This window comes from Seriola dumerili, unplaced genomic scaffold (assembly GCF_002260705.1).
Source record: "Seriola dumerili isolate Sdu_G_001 unplaced genomic scaffold, Sdu_1.0 BDQW01001092.1, whole genome shotgun sequence".
Taxonomy (NCBI): Eukaryota; Metazoa; Chordata; class Actinopteri; order Carangiformes; family Carangidae; genus Seriola; species Seriola dumerili.
Window position 1 is genome coordinate 319,955 of NW_019175347.1, and position 22,932 is coordinate 342,886.

Consider the following 22,932-nt stretch of genomic DNA (forward strand, 5'->3'; position numbering starts at 1 on the left):
CATAGTTATGTTAATTACAGACACAGCAGTAAAACTAATGGCTAAATTATAAAATGTGAGAAGTGGAAAGAATGAGGAGAAAAGATAAAGACAGTGTTTAAGAAGGAAAGAGAGAGAGAAAAGGAGAGTGAAGTGATGAGAGAACTTTTAACCGTTCAGTTTGGCCTAAACATGAGCTCGGCTGCGTGGTTTGCTCAGCTGTTGTCACACATGTTTGAGGCATCTTCCATTTCAATCCCCACATGTATGTATATATATATATATTTAATTGATGTGATAAAAAAAAAGTCATTGCGAATGAGAAACACAACCAGAGCCTAAAAAAAGTGATGTGAAACTTAATTTTCCAATTCTCCACAATTATATTATGACTGGAAAAATTAGGGGCTAGCTGCTGAGTATTACTGGCCAGGCATAGCGATGCATATTCAAACATTTAATGCTAAATCAGCATTGGGCCATTACATTCCTTTGACTGCTTTGCATTTTGTCCAAATTATGGCATATGTATGTATTAGTCCTTTTAGGAAACTAGGCAAAATGCCCTGTTCAAAAGTTGCTTCAACAGCAAAACACAGCCAGACAGACAAATAACTGAAAGAGACATCCTGTGACCTGTGGAGTCTGGGGATCTGCTAACACTGGACAACAAATACTCACTTGCAAACAACTGTAAAACTACTGACAAAAGAACAACACAATCCAAAAACGTCTTTGTGCAGAAGTGACAGTTGAAGTAAGAATGAATTTGCAGTTGCAAATATGAATTTTTCACAAATCCTGATATAAATAACAAAAATAACACATCCTATGACAAAATATAGACTGGGCCTAGGAAGTAAACTATTCCCCAACATAAATGAATCATTCAACCAGGAAAAGTGGTCTGAGGAAAAGTTTTTGCTTCAGAGGATAAAGTTAGTGTGATTTATAAAATTGGAAAAAACCACATTGTGGGTTATCCTAAAGGCTAAAATGACAATTTATTTGATTATCACCCCTATTGGCAATTAAAGAGCAAACTTTTGTTATCCATGGACACGACGCGACACTGACTGGCTGTGATCTTTGTAGGTGTGGGTGTGTGTGTGTGTGTGTGTGTGTGTGTGTATTTGTGTTTGTGTGTGTGTGTGTATTTGTGTTTGTGTGTGTGTGTGTATTTGTGTTTGTGTGTGTGTGTGTATTTGTGTTTGTGTGTGTGTGTGTATTTGTGTTTGTGTGTATAATTAAAATTCCCTGGTAACAGTGGAGACTCCAGCGAGAGATGAGGTTTCACTCAGAGCATCCTCCTGCTGTCACAAACAATGAGTTTCAACCTTCACAAAAAAGGTATTTATTCCTAAAATAGAATGCCCAAATTGGAGCTAAAATGTCCCACTGATATGTTGAGTTTCACAGCTCATTACATTTGCAAAGATTATAAGCTTTTGCTGAGGATAGCTCAGTAGCATACAAAAACAGACCTTTACCAACATGACTGAAAACCAGTTGTCAATGACAGTTGAGTGAGTGCATTATATCAGGCCATTGGTGCCACAGGCAGGAAAAATGTGACCAACTTTAAGCATTTCCCACTCCACTAGACACAAACAAGAGGTACAGGCTATCTATTACATCATCTCTGTCAACTGAAAACCATATATCTCTTCTGTTTTCTTCTACCTCTTAAGCTCATAAAACCTACTGAATTCACGTGATTATGTCAGAAACACGTGTCACTGCTTTTCAAGGCTGCTTTTGTGAAAAGCTGATATATTGGTTTACAAGCTTTTCATCATATACCAGAAAGCACTGGAGCAAAATCAACCCCCGGCCACAGATCTTCAATGTGCCTTTGCAAGAAATAAGAAGTGAGATCACCTGATGTATCATGATAGACATATTTTGCCTGTAGAAGATGCTCTAAGGTCTGTCTAGTCTGAAGGAGACCGAGATGTAAAAGCAGCCAGAATTATCAAGAACCTTGACTTTGGGGGGAAAGGACAATGTGTACTAAGTGATAAAGACACAGCTGGTGGAAACAAAGCAGAGGGCTGATTGAGCATGTACAGAAGAGTCACATGCACCCTCTCAAGATGATTTTGATTGTTGTCAAATACAGAGCTGTGAGCAACTACCACTGTAGTACAACCACAAGCTTTGAAAGTGTTTGTGTCAACCCCAGATGAAGGGGCCTAAGCGTTCGAACCATAAATTACTTAAACTAGTATAACCCCAAGGAAGTAAACAGAACATATGTGGCCCACAGCCAGTCACATGACACTGTTGACAAGTTGCAGGCATCAATGTATTTATTAGTGGCTGGTGAAAGGCTTTCACACAGCGTCTTCTGCCAAGCTAGCTTCGCCAGCCTTAACACAGTGAGACAATCGAAGCCAAATACTGTGATTCTTTTAGGTCACAAACCTGACTGTGAGAACATGCCAGATTTGATTTTGTCTGTAGCACACTGCCCAGCTCAAACTCTCATATTTATGTGTGCTCCAAGCCTAAGAAGAGAGACAGACCTGTTGCTTTTTGGAGCTACAACCAGGGGTGCTTCACACAGTTGGCAAAGATATAGGCATCTAAGTGCCTCATGCAAAAATAAAGAGAGACTGTAGTCCCACATTCACATGGTTAAGAAAAACAGCACAACATGCCACTCTTCATTAGGTACTAGATCTAAGCCTGAGAATGTAGCCATGTAACAAGATCAGTTTTATAAGATATCTGTTTGAAATCAGAAAGACAAGCCAATAATATTCAATTCAATGGCATCTCATGATGTGTGACAAGGTTTTGCGTCATCTTCTTGTGCTAATTTAGCCAGTTTCACAGAAAAAAAAAACTTTGACTTGTTTGCATCCTGTCTTGAAATTGCAGTTCAGATTTCTTAAACATATGATTCATGGTTCAAGATAAATACTGGTGAGAAACTCATAGCACCTCATGGTAAAAAAATTTAAACTATCTGTTTAAGTGCTATACAATCATTTAATCCTTGTCTGACATAGAATGAAAACTTGTCAAGCACCCTCAGCCATTTCTTCATAATTACTAAGCCCAATTTTAAATTTAAAAAGATTACAATTTTCCCAATATAAAATCATATAAATGAGTCAAAAATTGTAAACATGGTTTCAACAAAGCTAGTATTGGTTTACATTGCGAACGGGCTTAAGATATGTTCACAATCACATTTGTGAATAAATGGCAAGAAAAATAGCAGCCAAAGATTTCCACTTCAGTGTATCCCTAGGTTACATAAGGAAGAGTAGTATGTTCCCAGTGAATATTTTAGATAGAGAAAAATACAAATAACTATGGATCAAGTCAAAAACACAGCTGTGTTTTGTCAGATTTGGGCTAAAGCTGAGGAGAGAGATTGAGCAAGATATAAAAGAACACTGATACTCAAGACCCAGACCTGAAAGCAAGCTAGACATACCATATGTCCAGAGTTTGGCCTGGTCATAAAGTGTGTGGGGAGCGCATTTGAGCAGTCCATGCCACACATGTCCACTTTACGGGCCACAAATACCACAGCTCTTTGTGAGAGGGTGACAGCACACTGACACATGGGCCAAAAAACACACAGTCAGAGAGAGAGGAAAAGAAAAGTCATATGAAAAAGGAAACTCAGGAGGTAAGTGAGAAAGAATCAGAAAGAATGAGAAAGACCTTTATCGAACTGCAGTTCTCCAGAGTGGGTGCAGTGGGAGAAATTACACCATGTCCTGGATGCATCACTGAGAAGACACTCAAAATGATTAAATATGTACGGAACTTGCACAAAATTCATAGCTATGACTGCACCAAAACTGACACAGTGATGCAACACAGGACAGAAAATTCTTCAAAAACCAGACTACTTAAAAAGAAAAAAAAAAGAAAACATCATGTCTGGTTTCACTTGGTGCTGGTGCTCATGAGAGACAAGAGAGCCCTGCTAGATTTGATTCCAGTCATTTTAAATGAGCTCATTTACACCTTGGATGAAAGGCAAATGTGGGCCCAACAGAAACCAGCAGCGAATCGTAAATCTACACAACAGCGTGGCGTTCACTTCCATGAAGTCAGCCCTTGTCCCAAACCACATATTTCTCAGGGTTGAGAGAGGGAAAACCTCTAGCTTACATATTTCTCTTGCATCACCTGTCATCACCTGAGTGGGAGGTGGTGGAGAACAAGGCGATCTGATTCCAATCTTGTGATATGGTTCTACCCGCTGTGGGAGCTATTATTTTAATGAGAGGATGTTCAGATCAGAGCCCTATAGAGGTGGAAACAAGGTGCAGGTGAAAACAAGGCAACTTAACATCACATAGAATAACTAGAAGATGTCATACCATTTTCCTGCTATTAAGCTTATAGATTTTTATTCTAAAATCTTACTAGTTGGAGCCAATGACAAATAAGGCCTCCAGCTCTAGTGGAGTATTTCAGGGCAGAAAATTAAGTGTGGAGTGGGACATCATCTCTGCATGAGATTTGCTATGCCCTGTACCATATGGTCTGAAAATTAGAGACTCTTTATAACTGTCATCCACTTCAGTGGAGAGCGTACCAGGACCATTATCTCTATTAAATCATTTGGTTGCACAATCTTTGGAACACATAAGACTTCACTGAGTTTTCCATTACGATTAAATTGCTGTGTTGATTATGTACAATGTGCCCTGGATTTCTTTGAATTACCCTCGTGTTTCATACATCATGGGCAAATCAATTACACACTTTATCTGTGACCAGAACAGTCTAATTAAAAGTCATGGAAAATAAGTTCACTACAAAGAAACATGAAATAAATATATGTACATCTATATCTATCTTCTAAGTTCATTATGGAAGCAGTACACAAGAGCCAAGTATTAGAACATGGCAGAGAACTGAAAAGGAGAGTGCAGACTGAGATTAGATCCCCTCTCCTCATAAACAAGAGTTAAGTGGGACACAGCCAGGAGTCAGATTTCCTTGTATTCTCTTCTCCGTCTCTTTTTCCACTTCTTTCCTCTGCAGCTAGCCAGTGTGTCTGGCCTCCCTCGCCCTCCCCTGTGCTTACTCTCCTCTTTCTCCTCCCCATTCTTCAGTTTCCACAGTCCAGAAATCATTGTTCAGACTTAACTTGCTACTTCATCTTCTATCCTTCTTCCTTTGTCTCTTAAACCCCAGAATTCCCTTTCCTGTCTGACACCTCTACTTTGATTTTTGTTTACATTTTCCCAAAGTAAACTTGAAAGTCACAGCCAATGCTTAAGAGACAACACTATAACCGTCAATAAATATTCTTACCTTCCAGGTAACAGCTGGAGGAGGACGAGAGGCCTTTCTTAGATTTACACCCCACCAATTTCAGGCATATCTCCAACATTTTCATTTGTTTTCTTTCCCTTCCCGCTTGAAAATTTTGTTGCTTGTTCAAATCAGACGTCCCTCGAACGTTTCCCCTCTACATGTGTCCAACGGAAGAAAAATTCAAACACAAGAAAAAAACCGGAGAAGAGGAGAAACAGCACCAAGCCAAAATAGGTGATGAAATATGCTAGCTTTCTTTTCCTCTGTCCTTTCAGCTGCTGTAAATCCTCTTCTTCTCCTTGCTCCTTTCTGAAACAAAAAACAGAGTCCACTGTCCGGCAAAGTCTACCAACTTTCTCTTCTGAGCGTCTCCATGTTTTTTTTTTCCCCCTCTTTGGCTTTTGGGCTTTTGGTTAGCTCCACTTCTGTAAGGCACAACAACTATCCAAAAGCGTGGGTCTGGTCCAAAAGCTTGCTAGACTTATAGATGTGTCAGTTGAGTGGGCAGAAGGACAGTCTGAGCGGTGCCATTCCTCTCTCCTGTCCCCTGTGTGAGTGTGTATCTGAGGCACAGGGACTACTCGTGCTACAGCTGCCAACAAAGGGCCTCTTTCAGGCTCAGCCTGCTGCACTCAATGACATCAGCTGAGCCGTCCCACCTCCAGCAGCAAACACACAATGAGAGGGAGAGACCGCTACCACACACACACGCACACGAGCATTCACCAAGAAGAATACAAACAACAGCACACCAGCACCCAAACTTCATGCCAACACTTGACATGAAAACTCCGGAGGTCTTATTTAAATCTTTGATTGAAGTTAAGATTCAGTATGGAACTGAAACAGTTCTCCTCTGCTTCTGTTGAAGTCATGAGATGATTACAAGAAGCCCCTCCCCCAACTTTTTAACCCCCCTTCCCCCCTCTCTCTGTCTTTCTGCCCCTCTCTCTCCTTCTCAGCCATGCTTTTTCCCTCTCTCCAGTCTGAAATGTTTACAGGTTAAAGAATCACTTCTGGAAACAGGCCTGTGTTGTTAAAGACATAGCTGAAACTCTCAATCATTGGCAGCTAGGAGGGACCAAAGTATAACCTTCACCAGTCCTCTCTGGACTTCACACAAGGCTCATTTGCCACAAGCTATTTCAAATGGGAATGAAGTAAGCAATATATTTTAATTCATCAAAATGAGAGTGTTTATTTTTTGATCATTAGAGAAACATGTCTAATCATGTGATTTTAGATAGCAGCAGTGGGTTGGCCTTATCTGTAGGGAACAAATAATCCTTGGTAGCAGGAAAACTCATATTGACATATTATAACTTCATATCCATCTCTTCTGTCTTTTATCTGCTATCTCCAAGTGTAGTGACATTCAACTTAGTCAGAAGGTGAGTCATAGCTTTGAACTAAATCCACTGAAAGCAAACCCATTGAAAAGTTTGAAATTAAGACAAAAGCAATAAGGACAGTTGTGTAACTATAAATGAAATTATAAATGTCTCTGTGTCTGAATAGATTGTGAATCAAAGCGAAATTCAGGCATTATAAAAGCACCTATTTTCCTTTAATACTGGCACTCTGAGGTCCTTTCTTCTCCCATTCTTTCTTATGGGACAACACAAGTCCAAATTGTGTATTTCTTTAACTTAATTAAATTATAGTAGGCCATCTACTGGGAGTCAAGAACACCCATACACCTAATGCAATTCAAAACAATAGCCATGCAACAAAAGCTTAATTTGTGGACCTCATGTTTTTATTGTCAGAGAGCTTATGAAACCCTTTAATAATTCATGAGGTGTGCTCTCTGTTTTACTGCCGGATACACTTGTGCGTTTCTGTTATTTTGTCCATTCGTGTTATATATATATATACATAAATAAATAAAAGGGGATTCACGATCATTATTACACTCAAGACTGAAACCAGAATAGACCGAGGGCAGCTGTAATCTACTGACTCTGTCTGGCAAATATTTCTCCATTTAAATGACAAACATCCTAGTCTGTGTGTACATGTTTGACTTCAGAGATAAGAGGTCCAGTCAAGTGGGTAATTACATTCTGGTGGGAGGCTGGCTTGATGACACCATGCAAATAACATGAGTGCCAACCCAGTTTACTGGCTGACCAATTCATTGGAATTTACGGTCAGGGAGCAAAAGCACTGACGACAAATATGATCCATCCAGGTCACAAGGTACAGTGGCTTTTACCGTTTTTAGCTTCAGTTCTCAAACAAAAAGTGAAAGCAGTCACATCTGAATCTTTATCTATGTCTGTAGCTGTTTGGTAAACTCCTGGTGTGTAATAGAATTAATTCTGAAAGTGAAAACGTAATATTTTCTCCATTCCATTTATATCAATCAGGGTAAAGTAAGTATAAAAAACACTTCTCTGTATAACAATGCAATTCAAGCAGCGTGACAATCTGCAGCCTCTAAAATGACCATAAAGTTGAATCAACACCTCTCATTAGAACATGAAGGTAAGATTTATCGAAGAACTCAACATGCATGCTTAAAAAACATAATGTAAAATTAAGTGAATTCATGGACTGGTTGATGCAGGAAGAGAGCTCTTATTCTCATTTTAACTCAGTAACTGTTGTAATAACGTAGAGTATGCAAACCTGAAGTATTCACACAGCTACAACAGTGACAGATGCAAATGAATGAATGTGGGAAGGCATGGAGTTTGGAAAAGGTGCAAATCAGACTGTCAGAATGTGCAGCCCACCTCTGCAGCAACAGGCTAGATGGAAAGATGGCTCTTCTTTACACAACAACTGGCAAGCTACTTCATTTCTGGTTGACACCTCACAGTTGTGAATAATCGAGACAAGGCAATAGATGTAAGGCAACAGGTTTGGAGGATGATTTCAAAAGCACAGTAGATGATGTATAATGGAGCCCTGGAACAGATAGTGATGACCAGAGATACGGCTTAAGGGAAGAAGTTTTGCAACTGTTCACTGATTCAAAGCTGCTACAGTCAAGACAAAAATATTAAAAACTGACCACGTTCACAACTATTAGTCTTGAAACTTCAACTTTGTACGCTTGTGTGTTTGGTGCTGGCAGTGGTGCTTTTGTTCGCATCTATGGGCATTCTTCAACATGGCTCAGTCTCAGTGGCTTTGTAAGTAATGACCTCAGTACCCTGACATCCAGTCACATGGCACCAGGCCCTACATCATTGCTGCAGTGCTGGTATGGCAAACATTTGTGTTCCTCTCATGCGCCACCCCAAACACCAATTAAGAAGAAATGCAGGCTTCCTCGAACTCTGAGAAAGGCCCATTAACTTACCGCAGTCGCAAAGTGTTGACGAGATGAGAGGATGAGGGGAAGAGGAGAGGGGCTATAAAAATTGAGGAGGGAAGAGGAAAAAAGGTTGCAGATGGAGAAACATGAAGCACATTGTTTGGAAGTGAGCTCATAGGAGAATCGCTCGCTCGCGTTTTATAATCCGGGCCTAGTATGTTAACAGTTAGCTGACGTACATCCACCCACGGGATGATTTTTGGCCCTTTTCCTCTCATGTACCCCCCTTCCTGCTTTCCTGATCCCGTTCTCCAAAACCTTAAAGCAGAGGACAGGTTGTATTCCCAAGCTCTTGACTGAGGCAGCAACAGTGTTATGATTCAAACTATACTGGTGTTACACATAATGTTGACACGAATCCATGTATCATATTTCATATCCTAACTATCAATTATGATCTGGCATTACTTTCACACTTAATAGTTTTTCACCAGTGTCCACTGGGCAAGAATGCACCTCAATAATTCATACCATTACATGATTAACTGCTGCTGACATCTGCTATTAACATTTTGACTTGTGGCAAGGCAGTGAAGGCAGAAATAGGCCATTAACTTGTATGATGAATTAATACTTGGTCTTGTTGATGCTGGAATGACAGAGAAATTAAGGAGATGGTAATAGGATGTTGTCTTTGAGTGTGTCTGAGGGATGCTTGATTTCTTCCCTACTTGCTCCATTCATGAGGGCGCACACACAAACATAATCATACTGTCTAACAATGTTAGAAATGTGAGCCAACCAGTGCTTGGCATAAATCCTGTTCATCTAAGTAATGAATTAAGAGTTATTACACTTTTAAACCAAGCAAACTTTGTAATTACAGAAGAGGAAAACAGTGGGAGACGGGGAGAGAGACAAAGCTGTGTTAGTTCCTAAAAGAGTTCATCCCGTCATTGCTGTGCCTCACTCTGCAGTCGTCGCAGCAATCTGCAACAGCCAAGTGTACTTAAATATCAGACACTCAAGAACCAGGTACCATGTATCTGGTGTATGTGTATGTGTGTGCATGTGGCTGTTTACTCAGGGCCCTCTGGAGAATGCAGCCAGAGTGTCTGGGGCATGCAGACCAGCAGATGAGGTTAAGGGTTTAGGGTTCCACATAATTCTCCACTCAGTGTTGTCCACAGGGAGAACAGACACAGACACTTAAGAACAAAACAGTGGCTGACCTGGTTCAAGGTTAAAGGCTCCGGCATCAGCCTGTGGTGGTAATATGTTACCAATGTGGATAGTAGTGAACATACAGAGGAACATAAGTAAACTTGAGAACGCATTCAAATATTTTCTTAACCAGTAAATACATACAGACAAAAGAGAAAAGACACAAAAACAACTTTCATTACGTTGATTCTCTATGCGCTTTTTAGTAGCTGTTCTCCCACTGTATTTTACATGGAAATAGTGAAACTGACCCACAGGTCATTAAACATAATTTGTGATGAAATCCATTTTATATGCACGCTCTTGTGTATCTGCTCACACACAATCTCTCTCCCTCTCGCTCTCTCTAGCCAAATCCCTCTCATTTGAGGTGACCCGTTAACAGTCCACTGTGTCAGCTCAGTTTTACAGCAATCTTTAATACAGACGGGCCCGGCAGACCTGCTAGCACGCAGAGCTGAGACAGAGGGAGTTAAACCCAGCCGACCTATTGGAACAGGACTGGAGGAACCATTTTACCATGATGACAGACACAAAATAGGGCAACACAAACCAGGTGACTAAGCAGAACCTTTGTTCATTTCTCCACACGATAGACTGCTATAGGCCCAGACAAAACTATGTAGTGCAAAAAAATATGCGAACCTGCAGAGAATTGAAATGTATGGATGTTAGCCCAGACTTAAAATTTCATACTTTGAGAAAACAGACAGGCAGGTCGAATGCACACAACTATTCCTCACTTGTCAGGGATAAAATGCTGTGCTAATAATCAGTGTTGAAAAGCTCTGAGAAAATTAGGAGGGCAAAAGAGAGAGCTCTACTCAGGAATAGCAACCTGAGTGTGTGCGTGCGTGCATGCGTGTGTGTGTGTATGTAGGGGAGAAGGTGCTAATCCAGTCATTTTCAGAATTTTAACTACTCAATTTGACCCAGAGTGCTGGCATAAAAGCACATCTTTTTCTATTCCATTGTTTTATGAGTGTGCAGACTAGGAGAGCCAAACTCTTTCAGGAGGGAAAGGGAAAGAAGCAAAGAAAAGTCTGCGTGTATATGTATGAGTGGGTGGTTTGCAATTCTACAGCAACTGAAAGAGAAGGTTACTTAGTTAGCACTAAAACCTCTACTATTATTTTTGGCTAACTTTATTAATTGAACAGCTTAAAATGACAACACTATGATGAGAGCAGACTAACAAAACAAACAAACAGGCCAGTAAATGCACTGTCGGCTTTTACAGACTATCAGTGTCACTATCAGTGATGTTATTTAGATGCCTGGAGAAAGACCCCATTTGTCTGTACGCCCATTGGGGTAAAAACAGAAACAGATACACAGAGGAGTGACTCTGGCTATGAGGCTCTCAAGCTGCAGCACTGGAGCTGCTTGGGCTCTTCTTTGTGTCTAAGTGAATCCAGATGCAGCAAGCATAGCAGGCACCCTCGTATAGCGCTATGAAGAGGAGCTTAATACAACACAAAAGGCAAAAGGACAGGACGGCATACCAGTACAGTATGGACTGGACTGGTGAGGGAAAAAAAATGAACCAGACAATAATGTAATGGCCAGACGACGCCTTGGTGGACAGGATTTTGCCTATTCTTGCTCAATGGACATGGAAAAGCGTAAAAGAAAAGAAACTGAGAGAAGCTGTGACAAGTAAAGGAACATCAACCAAACGCCCCCATGCAATACCATGGCCCCATGGACTTTATCCTATAATCTACAAGGGGACAGAGGCTTTCTGAACAAGGGGGGTCCATAAATGGCTGAAACTTTGAAACTTACAAACAGACAGAGCTGGCATCCTAGGTAGCAGGTTGTCAGCAGAGAAAGCAACAGCTGTGTCTGGAGCTAGGGCTGCCTGCTTGGGCATGGAGTGGGGAACTGGGGGTGTTTTTTTTTTCCCTGTGAATGTGCGCGTGTGTGTGTGTGCATGCAGACCCGGGTGTCGAAGAGCTCCCACGCTGCATTCCTAACTCAACTCGGAGGTTTTCGACATGCATGTGAGCATTGTACATACTGTATGTTTATGTGTGTATACAATGGAGGGATAACCACCAAAGAGAAGAAAAGGAAGTGGGTATGCTGGTGGCCTCTCACTGTGGGGACTTAACCTTGACAATTAAATGGAACATAACAAATATCGGCCCCGTGACTGGAAACAATATGAGGATGCCCACATAGTTAACATGAAAAGAAGGCAATGAAATTTTAAGCAGTATTTCAGTATAGAAAGTCTAAATTACAAACTGATACACAAGCTTTAAGGGTGATCGCAGGCCCAGATTTCAAAACATATAGAGTTGCAGATGCTGAAATGAATCTAAGCAACGAAAACCAGGGTGAGACTGGAGAGAGTCAATGACTCAACAGGACTGTTTGTCCTAAACCAACTGCTTACACTTTCAATTGTTCTGTGCAAAACACTGTGTACCTTATGTATATGGAAAAAGTTTTGGTTTAAGCTTTGGTTTGTGCCTTTGTGTTTCTTTTTCTTCCTTTGTTTGCAGTTGACATTTTTTTCCTTCAAATTAACTTAATTATAAGTGGCTGGTAATTTCTCAATTTCAACAGTTTAATGTTCATGCACAAGAAGCAGCTTGAGAATAAAAACACACCTATGTACTGTCAACTTCCACACTCTGAACAGTGATATACTTTTGCTACCGCCTGATGTTTATGTTCTGTTTACTATTTTAAACTGACATTTTTGAGTGCTCATTATTGTCTGCTGATTAATTTAGCCGGTTGCCCATTTTTGCTATTGTTTTCCATGTCTATAAAAATGTTCTATGCAATGTAAAATCCACTTAATAAAGCATTACAATGAGAGCAAGACAAAGAAATAGAGACACAACAACAAAGATAAGGGAAAGACAAAAAGAGGAAGGGAAAAAAGAAAAGAAAGAAAGGAGGTAGAGAGGGAGGGGGATTGCACCAGTTATTTGAGAGAGGAATGCACAAGAGGTCACATTCTTCACTCCACTGCTGTGGCTTGCCCTATGTTCAACTCTCTCTCTTTTTTTCTCTGTGCAAAATAGGCAATATTACTCAATACACCTCTGGTGCAACAGATCACATACAAACATATGTGATCCACCAGAAAAATATGAAGAAGCCATAGGCCAGGCATCCATTATTAATCTAGTCATACTGATCACATAACATAACACTACAGTAGGCCTTTTTCATGGATGGCATTGTGACGTGTAACAGTAGAAAGAGTAAATAAAAGTCTAAATATAATTAACTAACTATTTACTAGCTGAATTTCATGTAGTTATGCTTAGGCTTAGTGGGTCAGTTTTCTCCTAAAATGTCCTTAAACCTAACTTCTTATCAGAGTGATATCACAAAGACACTCAACAAAAACACTGGTAATGTTGAAATGCTTGAGTCACCACTGATAGTGTGAGCTTACTCATTAGCACAAGTCTAAAACCATTAAAATCACAGTGTAAACTACTCCTGTGAAGACAGAAAAATAACTGAAGACAGAATAGATGAATCTGGTTCATATAATATTTTGTCCAAACACCAATTTCTTTAAATGCTTCACAACAAATATAGCTTGAAATGACACAAGGTCTGCATTTGTAGGAAATGTGTGGTCATAAGTTTATTCGTGAAGAATTACGTTAATTTCATCTTTAAAATTTTTTGTCCATTTCCTGCTTCATTTCAGATCTGCACAAGATCAAATACTGTACATTTGTCATCCCTTTTCAGACTTTGTACACCAGCACATGACTGAAATTAGTGTCTTGAATTCAGGTCCTTGTGGACCTCGATTAAAGGGGGAAAAAAAGAGGGAACTTGAGGCATAGACTACCTTGATTTATAAACACAGCTGTTTTGGCTAGTCATCAGCTAGCATGGTAATAAAGCGGACTCCTTTCCAGGTGGTCAAGACTTGATGAGAGGGGGGAAACACTTACTAATCAGCAAGGTGTCATCCGGGAAGGGACAAATGTGTCTCACACACACACAAAAAAAAACACATGCTTTCTAACACAGCATTTAGACATTAGCACTAAATTTTGCAGGTAAACCTGTGAAAGTGACATGACCAAAGACCATTGAGCCACTATCAAGGTTAAGTAGTAAACAAATTAGATAAGGGAGAAGTCTTTTCAATTGAGTTTCTCCTGGTGTGTGTGCATGTGTGTGTGTGTGTGTGTGTGTGTGTGTGTGTGTGTGTGTGTGTGTGTGTGTGTGTGTGTGTGTGTGTGTGTCGGTGTACCCAACAGTGTGGACACATGGCCAGGCATAGCGAAGGACAAGCCACCAGGGACCTAACAGCTGGCCTGAATGAGCATTACTATGAGGCGCCTGCTGCGTGGGTATGTACGTGGGTGTGTATGCGCGCACACGCGCGCACGCACACACACACACACACACACAGACCCCCCCTCCTCCCATCTTCAGGACCCACAGGGATCATGGGAGGAGATTTGGTGTCTAGACTGTATAGATTCCTCGAGTTCCAGCCAAGAATGAGCCAGTTACAGACTAAAAGAGAAATGGATTCACTTACTGCATACACGCTGAACACAGATGCTGCAGGAAACACACACACACACACACACACACACACACACACACACACACACACACACACACACACACACACACACACACACACTAAATGATGTCACTGGAAGGCTATATTAGAGGAGGGGTTAGGAATACAACTTTATAAAGTACATTAACCACAATCACTCAAAAACTAGGCCTCTTCATTTGCACTGTCATACATAGTAGATCAAGGAATATCAACCTGTCACACATTAATGAGCAAGATGTCATCTTAATATAGCTCTAAGATATAAGATAGCTCTATCATTATTACAAGTCTGGCTTCAAATTAAGATAGTTATATGGACATTCATGCTATGTTCACGCATCTAAGAGCTAGGCTGCAGACGTTTATTCTAGTTTCATTGACCATGACATCATCGCGACAAGTTCCAGAGGTCATACAAATGAAGGGGAGAATGGAGATACAAGAAATGGAAGTGAAGTGTTGCTCTTACGCTCTTCCTGTTTTCTCCTCTGCACGTTACACAAACACCCCATGGCCCTGAATGGATATCAGCGAATTAAGACAACGGATGAGTGGGGTGTCATCTTCCTTCATCCCCACATTATAATGTGCCTTGAAAATACTTGAAGCTTTGCCAGGCTAGCTTGCAGGCGTCAACCAGAGAAAAATTGTGGGGTGAAGCTTATGAGTAAGAAGAAAAGGCCTGTTGTGCCCATACTGAAACCTATCCAAGCAAGAAGCGACATGCCAGAGGTTCCTACATTTCCTGCAACACAACTCATCTGGCTGATAACCAAAGGTTGACACTGTTCTCTTTTTGTTGTCTATAAGTAAAAGCTGGCTTGTTAAAATGTGTGACAACGAGGACAATCAGTTGCCAATCGCATGCCAAAACCGCCATCTTACACCGTTTCTAGCTGTCATTGCTTTCCAGTAGTTCAGTCGCTTCAAGGGGGATTCACAGCTAATAGGTTAAGCTTCATACAAAGACATATTTTCATGCACAAAATGACTGAAAAAAACAGTGCACTACAAACTACTCTTTTAAAGGCCTGTAATGATGTAATGCATCTACGATCAGAACACTGCCGTATGGTTTACATTACATGTTATATTACTGAAACTTGTCAGGACTGCATTTGTTTTGGGGTGATATAGTATTATTGTGTCAGAATGCACCCCTAGTAAGTCAAATTTCCATTTGTTCGGGGCACCAGTGATATACAATGTGAAACCGCGATCAGAGCCGATGATGATGTCTTCCATAAAACAGGAGTGGCACGGTAAAAGATGCAGCTTATCTTTATTATATGTTAGAGGTTTGATGTTTGCCCTGTGGTACGCAGCTCTTGATCTAACCTCTGATGTATTGAACAAAGGATGAGGAATTCCAACATGGCAGCCAATTCATTCCAAACAATGATGCTCACCAGCGCATAAGTCAAAAAAAGCTTCTACTGTCTCCCACCATGGACGCCAATCACACAGGCCCATGAGTCTTCTATATATGTATAATGCTGGTTATAAGTATTCTATACAAAGAGACTGAATGAGAAACACATAACATTTACAAAAGTATTCTTCTTGAATGAAAATGGTATCATAGCTTCGATATACCTTTTTAAAACACATTATCCCCATAAATAAATGTAACCACCAGGGGGCAAATTTTCCTTTTTCTACCATCAAAATGTGGGCACTGCAATTACCAACTTACCTACAAATCAGATGTTGTTTTTAGCCTTAAAAAAGTAGATCCTCTTTCCTTTAAACCCTAGAACCACCAGATCCCGCTCAGCTTTTCTATTTCCTTTTTCCTTTTCAGGGGACGGCAGGAAAACAAATGAAAGGCATCACTCTTTCATTAAGCACTTTTACACAGCAATTCCACTTCCTGGGGCTAGTCAAACTTGCTAGTCATAGGGTCATGGGACATACTGTTGTCCTATGTAATTAAAAATAAAATTCAGGGAGGAAGGAGACTGTCACATATTTGACGGAAGTGTAAAAAAATTTGCTTCACTAAGTGAAATAAGAGTGGCCACTAAAACATCTCCAATGACACCAATCACAGGTACACCACTTTTGCATTTTTTTAAATTCAGTTAAATTACTTTAATTGAATAATTACCAGCTGAATACACATTCCATCCATCCAGGATGTATTGTGGTAACTACAAGTAAACATTATACACAGGACGTACATTCATATGTTGTGCTCAGACCTGTTTTTTTTTTTTGTTTTTTTTTGTTTTTTTTTAATCAGGCCCGGTAATCTACTGTATCTTGTAATTTACTCCATAATCCATCGAGTTGCATGGTCGGTTTTTTGAACCACACACAGAGAAAACAGGTGAAAATGCAGCTCTTGAGCATTGTTTCCAGAAATCCACTACCGTGCTCTGTCCTTACAATTTGTGCGAGCTAGCCAGTGAGATCATACCTCCCCCACTGTACAGTACACAGAGGTGCCAAGAGCAGAGACAGGTCTTTGCTTGCCCTTCACTGCCTCTGTCTCTGTCTCTCTCCCAGGCAGCTGCATGCAGAGGTCTGAAACTGACTGTTGAGACACAGCATGATGCTAGCTAGTCGAGTGTTAACTAGCTGGGGCTCACCAGGAAGAAAAAACAACAGAGACGTAAAATCATGCGTTGATATTGCCCTCCTCTTGCACTATGACTCACATCCCCTCTCATGGTCTAACCTGCTCATCACAGGAGGAGAGGGGCAGAGAGGGAAAACAAATACGCCCCATGTCACTGACCCTTTGCCAAATTCGATCCATTTACCGGCAAAGGCTTTCATTCTGTTTTTCTGACCTTCCCTGTCCTGTCCCCCTCTGCGTTATGCAAGACTTAGAGTCAGTGGAAAGTACTCCTGCCAAGGCAATCACAGCCCTACAGACACATTTGGTAAACTTATCAGTTTAGCTGGATGCATGGCATGCATCCGTTTCAATGGCAAGCGATCATTTCAAAAGGCTAAAAAAGTTCAGCTTTAACTTTCTACTGATCATTTTTGTCTAAACTGAAGCAATTCTAACTGAAATTTTGTTTTGCATTAATAAATATATTTTGTGTTTACCGCACAAATTCTTTCCACTGATGTCTTGAAGTGGAATTTTATAATCTAAATTTTGTTTTTCATTGTCCTAGCCCTAAACTGAGTATTAATTACATTATTAAGCATCCAAACAGAAGCAGTTCAAATTCTATTAGTTGTTTATATGCATAAATGAAAAAGACATTTCTATCAACTTCTTTATTGTGATTTATGCTAGAAAACAATCCTCCTTGTATCTTGGTTATATTGTGTGTTGTACTATTCTGGACCATAAATTAAGGGACCACCACAAAGGCATTGTCATAAGCCAAACCTAGTAAATAACAAACCACTGACTATAAAAACAAGAAGTGAAATACACAATGATGTCACCGCTGGTTTCTAAAGGTCATGTTTGAAGCTACAAAAGTCAGCTTTCTGTGCACTGCCATGCTTTAAAAATGCTATTCAATGGGTGACTCAAAGGAACAAACGGTTCTAACCAGGAAACAGACACACTGCTTCATGTGGTCATGGACTTCAAGATACACAAGCCAAGAGAGAAATATCACCAGGTAAGACATCTATCTCCAACACCACACACTGGATAGTGGGTCACTGATTTGCAAAGCATATAAAGGTAGAATGCCAGCCCTTGCCCTGAGGCAAAAGAGGCTCCCTGAGGAGTGCAGTGAGGATGAAGTGAGAATAGTATCTGAAATTATTCACTCATTTACTATTAATTTCAGTTTTCCTTTCATCTGGCAGTCACCTAAACTTGCCTTTTCTCCATGTCATTTCATCCTTCTCAATTAACTACCAAATGGTCTCCCCGAAACCATCCTGTCTTATAGGTGTGCCCCTACCATCAGCCACAAGATGGTTTACAGATATTTGCAACCGAATGGAGGAAAGGAATGGTTGATAATACCTATGGCCACATATCAATATCATATGTATGTTTTGTTTCACTTGTCCCTGTAAATGTTTCAACACTGCATGAATAGAAGTTATTGAAGAATCCGTCAGACAATAACCTGCTGAATGAGGTCAAAACCGGTAAGCGTTTTAATCAATATACCCAACTAAATAAAGGCTTTTAATACATTTCCTCTCCTTGCTGCCTAAGAGGGAGTGAATAATGTTTTCTTTTCTTCACTGTGATCAGTTTTTCATTTTCAAGAGCACTTTAATGCTTCCTTGATTCAGTGCAACACAGTGATCCACTAAGACCACTAGACCGCTTCTTTTGTCTTTGCTTTGGTGGATTATTTGAATCCACTTTGTAGGGTACAATAATTTTCACTAGACATTCAGACTCTTCAAAATGCCAAACAGACTATATAATGGCCTATACAGTCAATGGTGAACGATTTTGCATACAGCCTGTATGTTTTCTGCCAAATCCAGGATATCTTATAGCACTCTGTAGTACCACACCACACACCATCCTGTACAAACACAGGGGGAGGCACTGTTGAGCTCCGCCACACACTACAGAAGCACACCACAGATGTGGAGGTTCTTTAATGAATGTTTCTGATTTCTTCTCCATCTGTTCTTCAGTCCAGGTAGGCTTAGTAAGAATAGGGGTAAGAAGTGGGAAAGACTAATCTTTTGCTTTGTACCCTATGCTCAAAGCTGTCCCTCATCTTTCTCTGTCTAGATCATCAGTCATAGTGGCCACACAGTACACAGCTTCATGGTGTAAAGCCTCAGTGCACCTTTCTCCACAAGACTCACCAGGCTTGTGATCTTACTAAGTTGTATTCTGTTCATACATGTTTTCCTGGTAGAGATGAGCACCCTAATGTAACAGTCTCCCAAGACGTATCTGTATTATGGAACAACAAGACAAGTCTGACAGAAGCATCAAATGTCAAAAATACACTAAGAACTTTGCACTGGAATTATCAAGAATGTTTAAATGTGGTGTTGTGGTCTCAAATGTTTTTTATGAGTCCCAGTTGCTGCTGTTCATTTCTATGTGACAAGCAAAAGACTAGGAAATCTCCAACCACAGGATCAAAAGCCCAAGCAAATGTGCATGCATTAATATCAAAACCAGTATATAATTCAAATCACTTTATATCAAAAACCACCCGTTTATATAGTAAACTAATTTCCAGATAAACACAAGAATTAAGTAGGGCTGCACAATATGCAAAAAAAAAAAATTTCATTGTCACTGATAATGTTTCGATTATATTTCGATTAATTGTGCAGCCCTAATTAAGTGTAATCAGCAGGCAACAAAATTCACACAAAAGTTACTTCTATTGACTTTGCTTAGATTTAACAGGCTTTATGAAGTTAGTTACTTTTAGCTGGTACCAGAAACTAGTAAGTCACCCTGTCAGGGTGTTAGTCAGTTGAAAATATTTTGTACAACATTACAGTGGATGTACCAGTAAAGAGCACAGCAACAGAGTGTGAACTGAAGCTCACTGTTGCATCACTGTGTCATGCATCACTGAGAGTAACTCAGTTGTTAATCAGTTTACTATGCCAAAGATACCAAGTGAATCAATATAACACCACAGTGGTTGCAGTCAATTGCACATTATATGTCTGATTAAAGTCTTCCTTGCAAGCAACAGTAAGTCATGAGTTGTTGTTTAACATAAACAAAAAGGAATCACACTTTCTATTGGTCAAGTGACAGACGACCAATCACGACAAAAACCAAGCAAGTGACCAATCATAGATACTGATTCCTCAAACCATCTCTAGGGTCAACCTGTGTCAAGTTTGACAGCATGGAATGGATCTTCAAGATGCTTGTGTTATCAACACATGGTAGGTTGAATTATAAACTATTAAAATGTATTATCGCATGCTTTAAAGTGAACATTTTCTCTTCTCCAGGTTGTGCAATCGCAAGTCTGTTATTCTGCCAGCAAGCTGCATTCCCGATGATGCAACTACAGTTGTTTTGATACTGTCTGTACACTCTTACAATTTTTATGTTTGCATGGTAACATCTTCCGCATTTTGAATCATTGTTCTTACTCAACTTTGCCACGATCAACTTTTTCCTTATCAATTTGACGGTCACTCCAGTCTACATTATGTGATTTACTTCATTGAAAAGTAAAGTGACATACAGACTAAGGGAAACAAGTCAAAAAGATACATTGGTATTTGATCCTAGGTCAGTGGGGGGCGCATGATACTCAAAAATATGAAATGCTAATCCCTCACAATCTAATTAAAAAAACCTATACAACTAATCAAACTGACTGCAGTGTGTCAATGTTTGTTCTTACCGTGCACAGCAAAAACGTTGCAGGGCTGGGTCCCATGGCGTGATGACTCTCTCTTCCCACCCTTTATAAAGGCTGGCAGACTGGGTCTCCTCTGGTCCCCGACAAACTTCCCCGGCTGCTGCCCCATAAGGGCAGGGTGCCAGGCCGCAGCCGGGACTCTCCAAGCTGGACTCAGTTGCTCACCGTCCAACCGTTGGCCCCCCAGGCAGGGAGGGGAGCCCCTTTCCCTGACTCCGTCTGTCCTCTCCTGGAGTATGGGTGATGCAAGTCACCTATGCAGATCCGTATTACTCCAGTATGTCTCTGTTTATCATGCATTAATGGAGCCTGAGTGCATCAGAGGTCAAAAAAAGGCATTTCACAGGAATCTAAAGAAAAAAAAACAATTATGACTCAATGATGATCTCATTAAGAGCGATACGATACTTTCAAACAGAATAAATGCATTTGAAAACTTTAAAAACAGTACAGGTGATTCTGACATTTTTAAACTGCAAACAACACTCTCACAGTGAATCAGAGGTGACTTAAACATGTGCATGTTGAAATAAACATTACAACTATTCCAAGCAAATTAATCAGATGTTTACGTGTCAAATAACTAACCTAAACTGGCTCTTACTTGTCCTACTTCAACTAGCCTATGTTGTCAGTACATCTGTATTATACACCATTACACCATAAATGTGTTTCCTAGTGTATACAGCCCCATTTCCCTCTCTTGCATCTAGGATGCATGTCCTCTGAATGTCCTCTTTATAACGTCAATCAAGCTCTTGAAATGACAAGCTAACGTTGTTGAACCTCAGTGTGCTGCAGGTTGCACGCATAACTCCCAATACGTTCAGTGCTAATAGGGAACAACAACAAAGTGGCTGATGCAAAAACTATTACATGGAGGACATACAAAGGAAGGTCACTGAAAAGCAGCAGAGCGTTAATTATTGTTATCATTAACCCCATTGTTCTTGGGCAACTTTTTATTACAAAAGCGATGTCAAAAACATCAATTCATGAGTAATAAGCACTTAAATAAAAAATGGCAGCTTTTAGACAACATTTCACAAACTTGTATCGTAGTCACAAACTTATGGAGTAAAGATAAGTGTGAACAGAAACTTACATGTCCAAGGAAACATTTATATTGATGGTTAGCTGGCGACCTCAAGCTAGTGTTGAAGGTAGCCATGGAGGCTAACTAACGTTAGCTGGTGGTAAGCAGCGCCAGACCCTTAAATGCACATCGAGCAGTCAACAGTTGGCTCTTGCTGGGTCGCTGTGAACACGCTGGTAATAAAAGTCGGACAAGTGCACTTTAATGCCTCACAAAAACATTTCTGGCCACCTCAATTCAATACTTTTGCAACTGTGCTTTCCAAAGCCACATAAATCAGTTTGTTTCAAACTTCCGTGTCCACTCTTCCCGTCTTTCGGAGCTTCTTCCCCTGTGGTACCCGGACTAAAGGCACTTCTATCAAGGAGGCGAAGAGAAATCGAGGAAACTCAGCCGGCGAGAGACCGACGACTCTTCCTGCAAGTCCTTTCCTCTGTTTACAGTCGCCGAGCTCTTCGTTACCGACTCCTCGGTCTCTGTACTTATTCATCGCTCTCACGTGAAAATCTGAGCAATAAACTTTGGCCGAGTAGTAGTTGTGTGGCTGGGGCCGCCATACTTCATACGCAAGGTGGTTTACAGAAATATGTGGGTGGGGCAACGTGTGACGTCACGTGCGTGCGTGGGCTAGTACATGGGATCAGAGCAGAGGTTCTATTATGCTGGGAGAGCAAGAGGAAAGAGTAATAATTCTACAACTCCACTGAGACAGACAGCATTCAAAGACAATGTGAAAGTACACACACCAAACCTTGCTTTGTTACTTTTTTTTTTTAAAGAATCATCTTTACTCTCTTCTTAATTACAGTGGATTTTGTCTAAGCTGTGTTATTTACAAGATAATGTTGTCTTCTAAAGAAATGAAAGCTTAAGATTTTTTTTTCTGCTTTGCCCAAACATATATGTAATGATGACACTGTAAAGTACATATGATGTTTTTCTACTAATACCAGTATAGGCCAATAATTTAAAAGTGATATATCAGCTGTGTTTGTTTAGCTTACTTTATCCAGTTCAATAGTAATAAGTTAGTGCTGTCTTTTGTATATAAACATTTTGAAAGTGCGCATAAATTTATGCTTCTACCGAATCAATGAGAGCAGAGAGCCTGCTACACTTCTGTACACTTCTTGTTATTGCTAATGGGGAAAGTTTGCATAAAATACTTGAACTAAAACCCATTGTGTAG

The 22,932-nt window shown here is 40.3% G+C and overlaps 1 protein-coding gene across 3 annotated transcripts in view; it reads right to left on the reverse strand.

Annotated features, from left to right (window-relative positions):
* The window catches only part of abl1 (ABL proto-oncogene 1, non-receptor tyrosine kinase), a 33,287-nt gene extending 10,995 nt beyond the window's left edge, over positions 1-22,292 (reverse strand). For 2 of the 3 annotated variants that reach the window (XM_022767008.1, XM_022767007.1), the window contains exons 1-2: positions 21,753-22,292; positions 20,630-20,997 (exon numbers count right to left, since the gene is read on the reverse strand). In XM_022767008.1, coding sequence (XP_022622729.1) covers positions 20,630-20,756 — 127 coding nt within the window. In that variant the 5' untranslated portion in view covers positions 20,757-20,997; positions 21,753-22,292. Of the gene's footprint in view, positions 1-5,274; positions 5,360-20,629; positions 20,998-21,752 lie in introns of those variants that run through there. The other variant, XM_022767009.1, reaches the window with a different exon arrangement.
* Between the last annotated feature and the right edge of the window lie 640 nt (positions 22,293-22,932).